We start from the raw sequence: 15,494 nt of genomic DNA, 5'->3' as shown, positions 1-15,494 counted from the left end.
TATTCAAAAGGTTTATCCCACTACTGGAAACATTCTCTGCACATCCACTAAATCCTTTCATGGTCAGTATTACATTGGACATAAATGAAAAATAGCACAATGTGGATGCATTTTATGTTGTATAGCTTGAATGAATAAATCCTGCTTTCAAAAACTGCAGAGCATGTTTTGAGATATCTGCAGAATACTATAAGTTCAGTACTATGATAACATAAGACCAAATAGGAGAAGAATTCAGCCAATCAAGTCTGCTCCGCTATTCCATCATGGTTAATTTATTATCCCTCTCGACCCTATTCTTCTGCCTTCTTTCCATAACCTTATGTCTCATGACTTATAGATGTTCACCCTCCATCTTTAGAATGCTGTGGACCTGATCCAAGATAAGACACTTGAAAATGGTCCTACCTCACATCTGTAAACATGAAGAATGCCATTTTATAATTGCTTAAAATCAAGTCTAACGTAAGGATCTGCACACAAATGTTTTCTGGTACAGCAATTAAATAAGATGCAAAGATAACATCTAAAGTATATGAAACTTTAAAAAAAGCATTTAGTATATACTTCAATTAAGTTAGTTTACAAAATCTGTATTTGTAATGCAATCCTGAAACTGCAACCAAGAAATTGAAATGCAGCACTTCAGATGTTGAAACATTTACAGTTCCCTTCTAAATGTCCTCAAGTTTTTGGCCCTTTGGTAGATTACAGAAAAGACAACATAAAAATAGATCAAGTGCCTGCTCCTTATAATCTTTGACACTCTTACTAATCGATAACCTACACTTTTAAGTATACCAACTGACTTGACTTCCACAGCAATTAGTGGCAATGAATTCCACAGATTCACCAACCCCAAACTAAAGAATTTCTTTCTCATCTCTGTTCTAAAGAGACACCTTTCTATTCTGAGAGTGCCCCTGGACCTAAACCCTCCCACTATTGGAAACATCACCTAGGCCTTTCAATGTTCGGTGTGATATTGGACATCATCACAAACGATGCATTTGATGTTGTGTAGTTTGACTGGATGAATCTTATTTTCAACAACTGCAGAGCAATTTTTATCATATCTCCTGAATACTATAAATTCAGTACTATGGTACCTCCAGAAATTAATTTTCCCACACAAACAAAAATAATTAGTCCTTTCTTGAAAGGAGCATAATGAAAGTGGTTGCCATGTAAAGAAACATAATAAAAGATTCTGCCACAATGTACCTCTGAACGCGATACACCCGTGTCCATGGGGGTACAAGTGCAAGAATCCGAGCCACCAAATCCACCAATGTGCTGGGAGAGTAACTTTTGTATCGGCCAGTTTTCCAGAGTTCATAAAGTCCCGTGCCACGGATCACCAGGGTAGGGTACAGCTTCATACCATCGGGGCGAAATGCAGGGTTTTCAAAGAACTCCTGAAATAGAAGAAACACTGAAAATTACTGGAAAAAGAACCAACACGGCCATTCTGTATATTTCCCTGGTAGCCAGTGAAAACTGCCCAGGATGCAAACAAGGTGGAGTGGAGATTATACCCTTTATAAACTATGTCGTTGAGAGACTTAGGCACATAGGTCCATGAAAGTAGCAACGCATGTAAACAGGGTAGTGAAGAAGGCACCTGGCCTGCTTGCCTTTATCAGCCAAGAAATTCAGTACAGGAGTTTGGAGGTCATGTTATAGCTGTAAAACTTACTGGCAAGGCCACATTTGGAGCACTGTGTATAGTTCTGGTTGCCCTGTTACAAAACACTGAACAGTACAGCACAATACAGGCCTCTCGGCCCACGACGTTATGCCAACTTATTAACCTACTCTAAGATCAATCTAATACTTTCCTCACATATAACCCTCCATTTTCTATCAACTACGTGCCTATCTAAGAGTTTCTTAAATCTCCCTAAAGTACCTGCCTCTACCACCAAGCCTGGCAGGGCATTCCACGCACCCACCAGTCACCTGTAATAAACTTAACTCTGACATCCCACTATACTTTCCCCCAATCACCTTAACACAGAAACATAGAAAACCTACAGCACAATACAGGCCCTTCGGCTCACAAAGTTGTGCCGAACATGTCCCTACCTTAGAATTTACTAGGCTTACCTATAGCCCCCTATTTTACTAAGCTCTATACCTCCTTGTATTAGCAATTTCCATCCTGGGGAAATGGCTCTGGCTATCCACTTCATCTATGCCTCTTATCATCTTGTACACCTCTATCAAGTGGCCTCTCATTCTCCTTCGCTCCAAAGAGAAAAGCCTAAGCTCACTCAAACTACTCTCATAACACATTCTCCATCAAGGAAGCATCCTGGTAAATTTCCTCTGCATCCTCTCTAAAGCTTCCACACGGGTAGAAAGGCTTAAACTGGAAAAAGTACAGTCCTGAAACTGTTGCTAGGACTGGCAGGCTTGAGTTATAAGGAGAGGCTGGTATAGACTGAGATGAATGTAGGAGGCTGAGTAATGAGCTTATAGATATTCATAAAATCATAAGGGGCATAGATAATCTAAATAGCTACAGTCTTTTCTCCAGGATATGGGAGTCTAAAACTAGGACATAGCCTCAGAATACAAGAAATGAGGAGCAATTTCTTTAGCCAGAGGGTGATGAATCTGTGGAAATCACTGCCACACATGGCTATGGAGGGCAAATCATTGGGTATATTTGAAGCAGATATAGGGTCTTTAGTAGAAAGGGCATCAAAGGCAGAAGGCAGAAGAAAGGGGATAAGAGGGAAAATAAATTAGCCATGATCAAATGGTGGAGCAAACATGGGTGAAATGATCTGATTCTGCTCCTATGTCTTATAGAGCACCTGGGTATAAAATAAGACAAAAAAAATTTAAAAGGTCCTGAAGGGCCTTCTTTTTTCCTTCAGAGGGAGGTGCGAATATGGAAGAGGAAGTGGCTGAGGCAGGTACAATTACACCATTTAAAAGATATTTGGACAGGCACGTTGACAAGAAAGGTTCAGAGGGATGGGGGCCAAATGCAGGCAACTATCTCACTTAGGCAACTTGTCAGCAGAGACACTACTCAATCGAAAATGCCATTCGGTTCCTTCTGTAATAGAAAATAATCTCAATAATGATCATTCATTACCTATTAATACTGAACTATCAATGCTATGTTATTACTGAGAAATGTTGACTGGTTGATAAACAGGAAAATGCATTTAATCGTATTGTGATGCTGTCACTGCTGGTTATTGTAGTGGAGTTATCCTCTTATTACCCATCCAGTTACATGACAAAACTGGGCTGGATGCCAATCTGAACCAGCTCAGTTGCAGTAGCACAGCTGAGAGGCAACATGACACTTTATAAATCTACATCAGCTACACTTGGCCAGGCTCTCCCATTCACAGTGTAAGACTCAGCAATGAAATGACGTCTGAAAATCCTGAACTGACTTATAATCAATGTGGGGAAAAAAGTGCAAGTAAAAAGTAGGAAAATAAATAATATTGAAAACACAAGTTGAAAGCGAGTACATAGATTATAGAATCAGTTCAGAGTTGAAGTGAATGCAGTTATCCACAATGATTCAGGAGATTGACGGTTGAAGTTTTTCATATATTCTATTGTAGTTCTTTATTTTTCTGTAAATACCTGCAAGAAAATGAATCTCAAGGTATTACATGGTAACATATACACTCAAGTGGCCACTTTATTATGTACAGGAGTGGAACCCAGTGTGGTTTTCTGCTGCTGTATCCATCCACTTCAAGGATGAAGGTGTTGTGCATTCAGAGATGTTCTTCTGCACATCATCATTATAACCACTATTGCTTTCCTGTCAGCTTGAATCAGTCTGGATATTCTTCTTCAACCTCCCTCATCAACAAGGCGTCTTTGGCCATAGAATTGCCACTTACTGAATGTTTTGTTGCTTTTTGTACCATTCTCTGTAAACTCTAGACTGCTGTGTGCGTCAAATCCCAAGAGATCAGCAGTTTCTGAGATACTCAAATCACCCCATCTGGCATAACTATTCCATGGTCAAAATCATTTAGCTCACATTTCTTCTCCCATTCTGATATTTAGTATGAACAACAACTGAACTTCTTGACCATCTCTTCGTACTTCAATGCATTGTTGTGCACCTAATTGGCTGATTAGATACTTGCATAACGAGAGGTGTATAAGTATACCTAGTAAAACGGCCAATGACTACTTTGACAATACATTTACTAAGATTCTGAGATTTCTTGGAAATCTACGCATACAATTCCTCCTGCCCTCACTGCCTCACCACCACACACATGAACCACCACTGCTCCTGATGTTGATGGCTTTAGATTGGCAATTCTGAATTAAGTCATAGTTAACCAAAGCATACAGACATATGAGGAGCTCAAAACAAGATGCCTATTGTTCTACTCTCTCTACACTCACGAACAAGTGACTAAGCACAGCACAATGCCATCTATAAATTCACCCATGATACCACTGTTATTAGCAGTATCTCAGATGGAGATGAGGAAGCGTACAGGAGCAAGATAGATTAGCCGGTTGAGTGATGTTGTAACAGCAAAGTTACATTCAGCATCAGCAAAACCAAGGAATTGACTGTGGACTTCAGGAAGGAGAAGCAGAGACAACACACACCAGTCCTCACTGAGGGGTCAGTGATGGAAAGAGTGAGCAGCTTTAAGTTCTTGGGTGTTAACATCTCAGAGGATCTATCCTGGGTCCTCTAGTTCTATCTAACGCACTGATGCACTACTTCATTAGGAGTTTAAGGTGATTTGGTATGTTCTCAAAAACTCTGGCAAATCTCTAGAGGTACAGTGGAGAGCATTCTGACAGGTTGCATCACCACCTGGTATGAAGGGTCCAATGCAAAGGATCAAACAAGGCTGCAGAGAACTGAATTGAGGACATCTTCAAAATAGTGTTGCCTCAAGAAGGTGGCATCCATCATTCAGGACCCTCACCATCTGACATATGCCCTCTTCTCATTACTACCTTGGGGACCTACAGGAGTCTGAAGAGACAAACACTCAATGTTTTAGGAACAGCTTCTGCCCTTTGCCATCAGATTTCTGGACAGTACATAAACCCATGAACACTACCTTGCTATTCCATTTTTGAATTATTATTTGTAACATAGTTTATTTCTACTGTACTAAGCCAGCTGGTGGCATAGTGGCATCAGCGCTGGACTTTGGGGCAAGTGGTCCCAAGTACAAATCCGGTCAGCTCCCTTGCACGCTCTCCATCCGTGCTTGGGTTGAGTGTCGAGCTGGCAACTCAACCTCGTAAAAAAAAAACCCGGAGAGGGATGGGCTCCACCAGGTTTCATATGCCCAAGATGAGCAATCACCAAAAAGATCAGACGACTCCACCAAAAGTTAACGGCATGCGCACGCACGCACACACACACACGCACAACTACTGCCAGATAACGACAAATTTCACTGCATCTGTCAATGATACTAAATCCAATTCTGATTCTGAAATGGGTGAAACAGGGTATGTTAAAAAGTAGAAGAATATACTTAAAGATGGTTGATAGAGGAATCAGAATCAGGTTTAATATCACCAACATAAGTTGTGAAATTTGTTGTTTTGTGGTAGCAGTACATTGTAATACATAATTTAAAAAAAACTATTAATTAGAATAGGAAATGTATAAAAAATTAAATATGCAGTGTAAAAAGGGCAAAAAAAATTATACCAAAGGTGAGGTAGTGTACATGGGTTCATTATCCATTCAGAAATCTGATGGCGGAGGGGTGAAAGCTGTTCCTAAAGTGTTGAATGTGTGTCTTCAGTCTCCTGTACATCCTCCTTGACTGTAGCAATGAGAAGAGGGCATGTCCTGGGTGATGGGGTCCTTACTGATAGATGCTGCCTTTTTGAGCCATCACTTTTTGAAGATGTCCTCGAAGCTGGTGAGATTAATGCCCATGATGGAGCTGGCTGAGTTTTAACTTTCTGCAGCTTTTTCCGATCCTGTGCAGTGACGTCCCCATACCAGATAGTGGTAGACCCAGTCATTAATGGGCAACATTACTGAAAATTAAAATATAGTTATCTGTGAGTGAAGCTGAGGTTGATTATGACACTCAGATGGCATCAACATATTAGCTGGCATCAGAGAATGTGGCAAATACTCTATTTTAATGAATTCCCATTTAATAAAATATTGTCTGGGCCTTTATTTGCTGGAGCATAGAAGAAACTAAGGCTGCATTTCAATTCAGAATTGTCTAAGTATTTCAGGAACACGGTGTACTCGTAATCAGGTACTGAAGTTGGCAATGGAGGATTTTGTTACAATTTTAAGGGACTCGGCAAGGCAAAGGTCCAATGGAAAAGAGAATATCAATGGCTGAGGCTTTCCAATATTTCTTAAGAACCTGGACCATTGGAAACACTCCAGATATCTGAATGGGGCATTTGGAACTTCAGTGGATAAAGAATTTGTATTCTTAGAACGAGACAAGTAGAAAGTCAGTCTATGTGCCTTTGATGACCAAGAAGCACTAAGAAAGTGTTGAATTCTATGCGAGTGAATTACTAGAACATACAGTGCCATGGCAAAGTAACAAAAGCGAGTCAAAAATCAAAAAATGAAAATCACTGTGTAAAGAGACAGGTACAATAGAGGAATCTGGACTCTGTTTGGGACTGTGATGCAAGTAGTAATTTTGATCTGATTGACAAACAGCAGTTTTGTCCGAGTCATCAGAAAAGTTCTTCTTGAAAAGATATTCTTGGAACCTGCGAGACAGGTTCCAAAGGTGGCAATATACATTGGGCATGGCTGATTCAGCTAATTTAAAACAAATGAAGAATCAGAGTACAAGAAAGAGATGGAAAGTTTAATGACATGGTGTCATGAGTTTAACTCAATATCAGCAAAACAAAAGAGCTAGTCATTGATTTCAGACAGAGGGTGGCGCACATGCTCCTGTTTACATCACTGGTGCTGAGTTTGAGAGGGTTGTATGCACATCACCAAGAGTCTGTCCTAGTCCAATCATGTGGATGCTACGAACAAGAAAGCTCACCAGTACTACTTCCTCAGAAAGCCAAAAAAAAATCTGGCACATCTCCTATGACCCTCACCAATGTTTATTAATGCACCACAGAAAGCATACTGTCTAGGTACATAATGGCTTGGCAACAGCTTTGCCTGTGACCACAGGAAACTGCAGAGAGTTGTAGACATAGCTCAGCCCATTGCAGAAACCATCTTCCTCATCAGTAACGCAGCCAGCATAATCAAATACATCACCCACCCCCAGACATTCTTTCTTCTCCCCTCTCCCATTTGACACAAGAAACAGAAGCCTGAAAGCACATACCACCAGACTCAAGTTCTAGCTTCTATTTCACTGAATGACATTATTGAACAGTTCCCTAAAATGTACTTGGACTCTTGACCTCACAATCTCCCTCTTGTAACCTTGGACCTGCAATGCTCACTCTCTATAATTGTAAATCTTTATTTTGCATTCAGTAATTGTTTTCCTTGTAGTATCTCAAAACATTGTTGTAATTCATGATTCAAGATTGTTTAATGTCATTTCCAATACACGTGTACAGCAGAACAAATTTAATTAATACCCTATATCCAATGCAGCACAAAAAAACACAAGATAAAGAGCACAAAAATAACAAAGCAAAATAAATATACAGTAACTGCACAAGATAGTTTATGTGTCTGATAGTTGGTGGCAGTAATGCATTAGGTAGTTTTCACTACCATGGTGCAGCTTCAAGACCATGTAGTGATACAGCATGTTCGAATGCTCCCTACTGCATATCTGTAGAAGGTTGTAAGATTGATGTGCATTGCCCTGCTCTCTTCTGCCTCCTTAGAAAACAGAGGCATTAGTGAACTTCCCTGATAGAGTAGGCTCTGTTCTGGGAGCATAAGAGTATGAACTGACCTGTGTGAATGGAATGCAATGTAAGTTTTTCACTGTACCTCAGTACATGTGACAATAACAAACCAATTTACAAATGTAACTAAGAAATGGAAGCTGAAGAGTAAACAAGGTCGACAGGGAGGAAAACTTTGATGACACACAAAGGTTGAAGCAAGACCAACTTAAATATCAAATTTCAAATATTTTTCTCAAGGGGTATCCCAGGTGAAATGCCTATCTTAAACATGAATAGGGCTATTAATGGAAATCTGACAAGATACAGTTAGTTGTAGATAAAGCTAGACAAATTGAAAGAGCATTTGGAATAATGAGAGATGAATCAGGAGACAAGACAAACAAAGAGAGACTCATGTGATACAAGTAAGAGCAGTCTGTGTTCAAGAATAGCAAAATTGGCATTGAGGTAGAGAGCAACACACACAAAATGTTACAGGAACTCATCAGGTCAGGCAGCATTTATGGAGAAGAATAAAAAGTCAGTGTTTCGGGCCAAGGCTCTTCATCAGATGCTCAGGATTTCCAGCATCTATAGAGTCTTGCATGTTTCTGAGGTAAAGAGTCTTCTGAGGGAACTGCAGTTGAACCTCCAAAGGGAGAGCAGTGTAAGAATGAGGGACTGAGAAAATGAGCATTCCATAAGACATACGAGCAGAATTATAAGGTTCAGCCCATCAAGTCTCCTCCAGCATTCCATCATGGCTGATTTATTTTCCCTCTCAATCCTATTCTCCTGACTTCTCCCAAAACCAAATAAGCACAGTCTTGACAGCAAACTCATTCTATGAAAACAATATATCTCTTCTGGTTTACACTCCATTGTGCTGATCTTCAATTTGGCTGTTTCCTATCTGTTGTTTCTCATTCAGGGTGGTGACATCTATGTCAAAGCATCTGCGATCCTTCATTGTGATTGTGATGTTCAGGTCTGTTGCTATTGGGGAATAGCAACTTGGGTCCTGATGTTTCAGGTCTCACACTTCACACTGTGGAGCAGGTGATGTTTATTCAGGTTTGTTTCAAACATAGGATGACTGTGGTATACCTGCTACAGCACAGGCTTTCCTAAATGAGTTCCTGGAAAAATAGCAAGAAAGCCCAAATTATTGGAAGCCAGACTCTGCTGCATGGATATTAAAACGCATAGACTCAATGTACAATCTACATCTCTGTAGCCTTGATCATATCTTGTGGTTTCTTGCTTTTTTACTCTCTTTTGTTTAATCCTGAGTTTACATTTGCTGCTTTCTAATTAATGGGAACTGTTCCTGAGTAGGTGGAAGACAGAGACAGAACATCTACCACCTGCACTGCCATCCTTTTCCAAAGCTGGGCATGAGGAACATCAAGATGCCAGGATTTGTGAACTTTTACTTGAACTAGATTTTTTCCATTCTTTTCTAACTAATGCTAATTCTAACAGCATGTTAGACTGACTGTTCTCCACTTGTTCCAGGAAGTTTTTAATAGCTTCTTGAATAAAGATGAACAAGAAGGAAGTTCTACTTCATCTCCATTTCCTTATTCTTCCACTGTCTTTTATCTGTAATACACCTATAAATTTCAGAATCAGAATCAGAAACTGGTTTAATATCACTGACATAGATCATTAACTGTGTTGTTTTGCAGCAGCAGTACAGTGCAAGATATCAAAAAATACTATAAATTATAATAAGAAATATGCATTTTTAAAAATTATGTTGAATAAGCAGGGCAAGAATTCAAAAATCTTTACTTCTTTATTTGTCTACAGAAGCTGTTATTGTCAGTTTCTATGTTTCTCACAATTTATTCCTTTACATCACATCTTGCATTGCTTTATCATCCACTGACTTTACAGAACATGTTTCAATATTTCCATTCAACAGTTTGAAGCTACACAATCAAACAGTAAAGCCCATGAGTAATCTGTACCATCGCAAGTTTTCAGAAGTACATGGAATCGATTGGTCTCTAATGTTACGATGTGTCACTAAGTGCTGTGATTACTCTGATGCAGTTATGAGTTTAGTAACAATAAAGTCTATTTCAACTCTGGCTTTCCCTAGTTGTTACAGGGACTTATGCAGTCAGTCAGTGACTCAAGCTTAAAACTATTTCTTCATTGATGACATCCAGAAATACTGCAATGGAGATGAAGAACTGCTGCATGCTACTCTTACAGAAACATGGCTCCAGGACAACATCCCATGCACCATTAATCTTCTGAGTAAGCCACTCAGGGACTTATACTCGTATTATTTTGTGACTGTATTATGCTTTATCATAACTGTATGAGCTATGCACGACTATATGAGTACGTTTTGCACCTTGGTCCTAGAGGAACGATGTTTCGTTAAGGTATATGCACGCATATGGCTGACTGACAGTAAACTACCATCGCAAGTTTTCAAAAGTACATGCGATTGATTGGTTTCTAACGCTATGCTGTGTTACACTGTGGTTACTCTGAGATGACAATAAACTTGAACTTGGGCGAGCAAGGTGACTGGTGTTAAACCCCAATACTAATAATGAAGGAACTATTAATAGAAATTAAGAAAGCCTACGGTTAATTGGAGTTTTGAGTTCAAGAGCTGCGAGTTAAAGTTACAGTTCTATAAAACCTTGGTTAGACCATAGTTCAATTCTGGTTGCCTCAATGTAGGAAGGATGTGGAAGCTTTAGTGGCGGTGCAGAGGAGATTTATCAGGATGCTGCCTGGATTAGAGAGCATGTCTTATGAGGAGAGGTTGATTGAGCTAGGGCTTTTCTCTTTGGAGGAAAGGAGAGTTGATAGAGGTGAATAAGGTGATAAGAGATATAGATTGAGTGGGTAGCCAGAGATTTTTCCTCAGGCCAGAAATGGATATTATGAGGAGGCATAATTTTATGGTGATTGGAGGAAAGCATACAGGGGATGTCCAAGGTATTTTTTTTTAAGAGAATGGTAGCTGCAAGGAATGTGCTGCCAGGGGTGGTGGTTGAAGTGGACACATTAGGGACATTTAAAACCCTCTTAGATAGGCATATGAATGATAGAAACATGGAGGGCTGTGTAGGCAGGGAGGGTTAGATTGATTGATTTTAGACTTGGTTAAAAGATTGGAACAACATAGTAGGTGAGACAGCCTATACTGTACTGTAATGTTCTATGTTCTAAGAACAAAGAAAAAAATAGCACAAAGAAAGCAGCTGTAGCCATTTCATAGTTAGACTAGAGATAACAACATTCCAGTGATAATTAACTTATAAAATAGCTAGATTTAAGTGGTGTAACAGAAAAACCTGAGAAGCTTCTGAAAAATACAGAATCAGCTACACTATAATTACTGGAAATCTTACTGAACAGTTATATAGGCGATTATATAAAAATTATGAGCAAGCATAGGAAAGTTAAACTACAAGAGTAATACTAGAAAAATTACAATTCTACACCCTAATCTATCAGAGACTTAACATTAGCAAGGTTTTGGTCATAATATAGAGGAGCAAGGAAGACAGCAAAACAAACCAAAGCAGCCTGCTCAGCTCCTCTGTGCAGCCCACAGCACATCTGTTAGAAAGGGAACTGGGCCGTCAAAATAGGGAAATGCCTAGTTTATGCATTTTTCCCCTTACACTCTCAGGAATATATCAAATGATGGCAAATACTTTGGGGATAACATAACAAATGCACATATAAATATCTGAAAGTGATGGACAGACCAATTGATCCATTGACCCTACTCCATCAGTCTTGCACAGCTGAGATTCCTACACCCCCCCACCAGTGGATATATAACCACCTGGAACAGCAAATGAAATTTCCTTTCTTCTTCATTGTACAAAACTGCATTAGCAGACACGGAAACACTAATTAACTTGTTCCAGACCTTTTCTCAACACTAATTTGTGCTCACAGCCAGATCGAATCTGCTTAAAACCAAATTCTTTGCTTTCTTATTTTACTCAGACTGGTTTGCTTAGGTCTAACCAATAACCCCTAACTGTGTTACAACATTTATCGTCAATTCCATTGTATCTAGTTGTATTTTTGAAAAGCATTTTGAATGTTGTTTATTCGAGGTGCTTCACACATTAGCAAGCAAAATATAATGTCAATCCTCAGTGTAGCACACATTCAGTGGCCACTTTATTGGGTACCTCCTGTATGTAATAAATTGGCCATTAAGTATTAGTTGATGATATTCTGCTGCAGAAGCCCATCCACTTAAAGGTTCAACATGTTGTGTATTCAGAGATGCTCTTCAGCACAACACTGTTGTTATTTGTGGTTATTTGAGTTACCGTCGCCTTCTTGTCAGCTTGAACCAGTCTCGCCATTCTCCTCTGACCTCTCTCATTAACAAGGCATTTCGCCCACAAAACTGTGGCACACTGGATGTTTTATATTTTTCGAACCATTCTCTTTAAACTCTAGGGACTATTGTGTGTGAAAATCCCAGGAGATCAGCATTAGATACTCAAACCACACTGTCTGGCACCAACAATCATTCCACAGTCAAAACCACTTAGATCACAATTGTTCCCCATTCTAGTGTTTAGTCTGAATAACACTAAACCCTGCATGAAAACAAATCTCAGGGTTGTATATGGTGACATATATGCACTTTGATAATGAATTTATTTTAAACTTTGAGAACCTCTTGTACATGTCTGCGTGCGTTTATGCATTGAGTTGCTGTCACATGATGGGTGATTAGATATTTGCATCAACAAGCAGGTGCACAGGTGTACCTAATACCTAATCAAGTGATTACTGAGTGTATCTCACTACTGATAATGATATACATATTCAGGGAATTGCCTTGTGGGTCCTCAACATGAATTTCAAGCTCCATGAAGCTTCCCCTAACACTTCTTTCAGAATGTCCTCTACGTTGAGCACTATTTGGTGGAAGTACTGAAAGTCACAGGGACTGTATAGTGTATACCCCATTATCACAGTTCAGGCAACAGAAATTAGGCATTATGGAATTCACAATTCACTACCAAAAATTTACTAAGAATGAAAATTTGTTCTTGCACAACTTTTGTAAGAAAAGAAGTAAACAGACATAAAATACAAAAAGAAACAACCAAACTGACATGTACAACAAGCTGGAAGTCCTGACGAAGGGTCTTGGCCCGAAAAGTTGACTGCTTGTTTCCACAGGTGCTGCCCAACCTGCTGAGCTCCTCCAGCTTGTTGTACATGTTGATTTGACCACCGCATCAGCAATGTACTTTGTGTTAACAACCAAACTGACAATTTTCAAGTATACAAACACAAGCTATTCCCCTCCATTGGTTGGAATATGTTGCTGATGGAACTGTGGGGAACTGGAATTCAGATTGAACACACTAGGTTCTGACTTTATGACATTCTGAATGTGGTAACTGAAGAAGGAGTTTTGTTCTGGGATACAGCATTGACTGTCTTGAGCAGTGACATGCTAGGACTGAGGGTGATTCACCTCCAACACATACAACCGCCTTCCTTTGCTCTGGAGGCAACTGCAGTTTGTGGAAACCCCTCCTTGATTCTAATATCACCTCTTTGATGTCACACTTATACAGATGCTACCTGGACATCAAGTGCGTTGACTATTACCTTTCTTCTGGAATTGATCTGTCTACTTATGGAACAATCAGAGTAGCCACTCACATTGTCACCTCAACCAACTCCTTCTTACGATGTCACAGACAAGAAAACTTACCAACATCTCTAATTCCTCAAGAAGCTAAAGAAATTCAGCATAGCAGTTTGTTTTGGCAACAGCTCTGCACATGACTGCAAGAAACTACTGAGAGTTGTGGACACAGCTCAGCACATCACAGGAAACAGCCTTCCTTCCAGGGACCCTATCTATACTTCTCACTACCTCAGTAAAGCATCCAACATAATCAAGGACTCCATTCTCCCTGGACTTTCTCACTTCTCCCCTTTCCCATCAGACACAAGCAAGCCTGAAAGCACATACTACCTGGCAGAAGGACAGTTTCTATCACGCTGTTGTCAGACTCTTGAGCAGACCTCTTGTACAATATAATGGATTCTTGGCCTCACAATCTACGTCGTTATGATCTTGAACTTTATCATCTACGTACACTGCACCTTTTCAGAAACCTTGACATTTTATTCTACTTTGTTTTTTATAACTCAAAGCACTGTGTAATGATTGGATCTGTATGAATGGTATGCAAGACAAGCTCTTCACTGTATCTATGTGAAAATATTAAACCAACACCAAAATACCAATGCACAACAATAGATGGGGAAAACTGCGATTGATATTTGAACAAAGGAAGACTGCAATGACAGACACTCACGATGAACTGTTCGATGTCACGCTCCAGACCAACATTGGGGAGATCAGGCATCATATGTGCCACAACTTTAAAGCCAGCATCCTTTGCCAGCTGAAATGATTCACACACTGCTTTGACCGTGTGACCCCTGAGGAAAGAGGAGAAGCAAGTGTTAACCTGATGATTCATGACTTCTTTGCAGTGGGTTCCCAAGAGAAACACATCAATAGGATGCAGTTAAACACCACCAACTGAATCCAAAGTAAAATCAGATTGAATCTTCTCTTATACAAATCAATGACTACAAACTGTTTAAAATCAAATCACTTTTTTTTAGAGATACAGTACCATAACAGCCCTTCCGGCCCAGTGAGTCCACGCCATTCAACTACACCCTTGTGACCAATTCATCGACTAACCCATATGTCTTTGAAATGGGAGAGAAAACTGGAGCACCAGGAGGAAACCCACACTGTTATTGACAGAACATACAAACTCCTTCAAAAAAAGTGAATGGAACTGAACCCAAGTCATTGGCAAATCCTTATGCTACCTCTGCTAGAGTCAGCCACTTTATTCTTAAATCAATTTTTATAAATGTTAAAGCTGTGGATCTCAACAAACTGGGGGCGGCACAGTAGCATAGCAGTGGGCATAATGCTATTACAATGCCAGCAACATGGGTTCAATTCCTGCCACTGACTCTAAGGAGTTTGTTTGTTCTTCCCATGATCATGTGTCTTTCCTCCAGGTGCTCCAGTTTCCTTCCACGTTCCAGAGTCTCATCCGTTAATTGATCAGCATAGGGTTGTGGGCCAAAAGGGCCCGTTACTGTGCTGTATCTGTGAATGATATCAATTTTAAAGCACCTGTCTACATCTAGACCTAACCATATGTTTTTTTTTATCATTTTCCCTATGCTCAACTTTAGGCCAGTTACCTCACTTTGCACTCAAGTTTCCATCTCCATCACCCAGTTATTTCTAGTGCCTTTGTGTGAAACAATCATGCTATCAGTGAAACCAAAGGAATACTGGGCAACCAAGGGTGAGGAAGCATCTGTTACAGAAGAAAGAGGGATGAAACACAAGCGAGTTTCTTATAGAACAGGGGTAAAAATCAGGAATACAGTAGTACCTTGTATTTTAGGAAGGAAGGATATATGGCAAACACAATAGATTCTGAAAATAATAGAAATCCAGAGCACCACACGCAAAATGCAGAGGGAACCCAGTAGGTCAGGCAGCATCAGTGGAGAGGAATAATGTACCAATGTTTCGGGCCAAGACCCTTCATTAGATCTGATGA

General features: G+C 39.8%; 1 protein-coding gene across 4 annotated transcripts in view; it reads right to left on the bottom strand.

Moving 5' to 3' along the window:
• elp3 (elongator acetyltransferase complex subunit 3) overlaps positions 1-15,494 on the bottom strand; it is a 130,490-nt gene that overhangs the window by 65,118 nt on the left and 49,878 nt on the right. For all 4 annotated transcript variants that reach the window (XM_059982101.1, XM_059982102.1, XM_059982103.1 and 1 more), the window contains exons 9-10: positions 14,208-14,334; positions 1,225-1,418 (exon numbers count right to left, since the gene is read on the bottom strand). In XM_059982101.1, coding sequence (XP_059838084.1) covers positions 1,225-1,418; positions 14,208-14,334 — 321 coding nt within the window. The remainder of the gene's footprint in view (positions 1-1,224; positions 1,419-14,207; positions 14,335-15,494) is intronic.

This window comes from Hypanus sabinus, chromosome 10 (assembly GCF_030144855.1).
Source record: "Hypanus sabinus isolate sHypSab1 chromosome 10, sHypSab1.hap1, whole genome shotgun sequence".
NCBI classification, from domain to species: Eukaryota; Metazoa; Chordata; class Chondrichthyes; order Myliobatiformes; family Dasyatidae; genus Hypanus; species Hypanus sabinus.
Note: the sequence above shows the minus strand (reverse complement) of the source record. Positions and strands in the feature narration are given on the sequence as shown.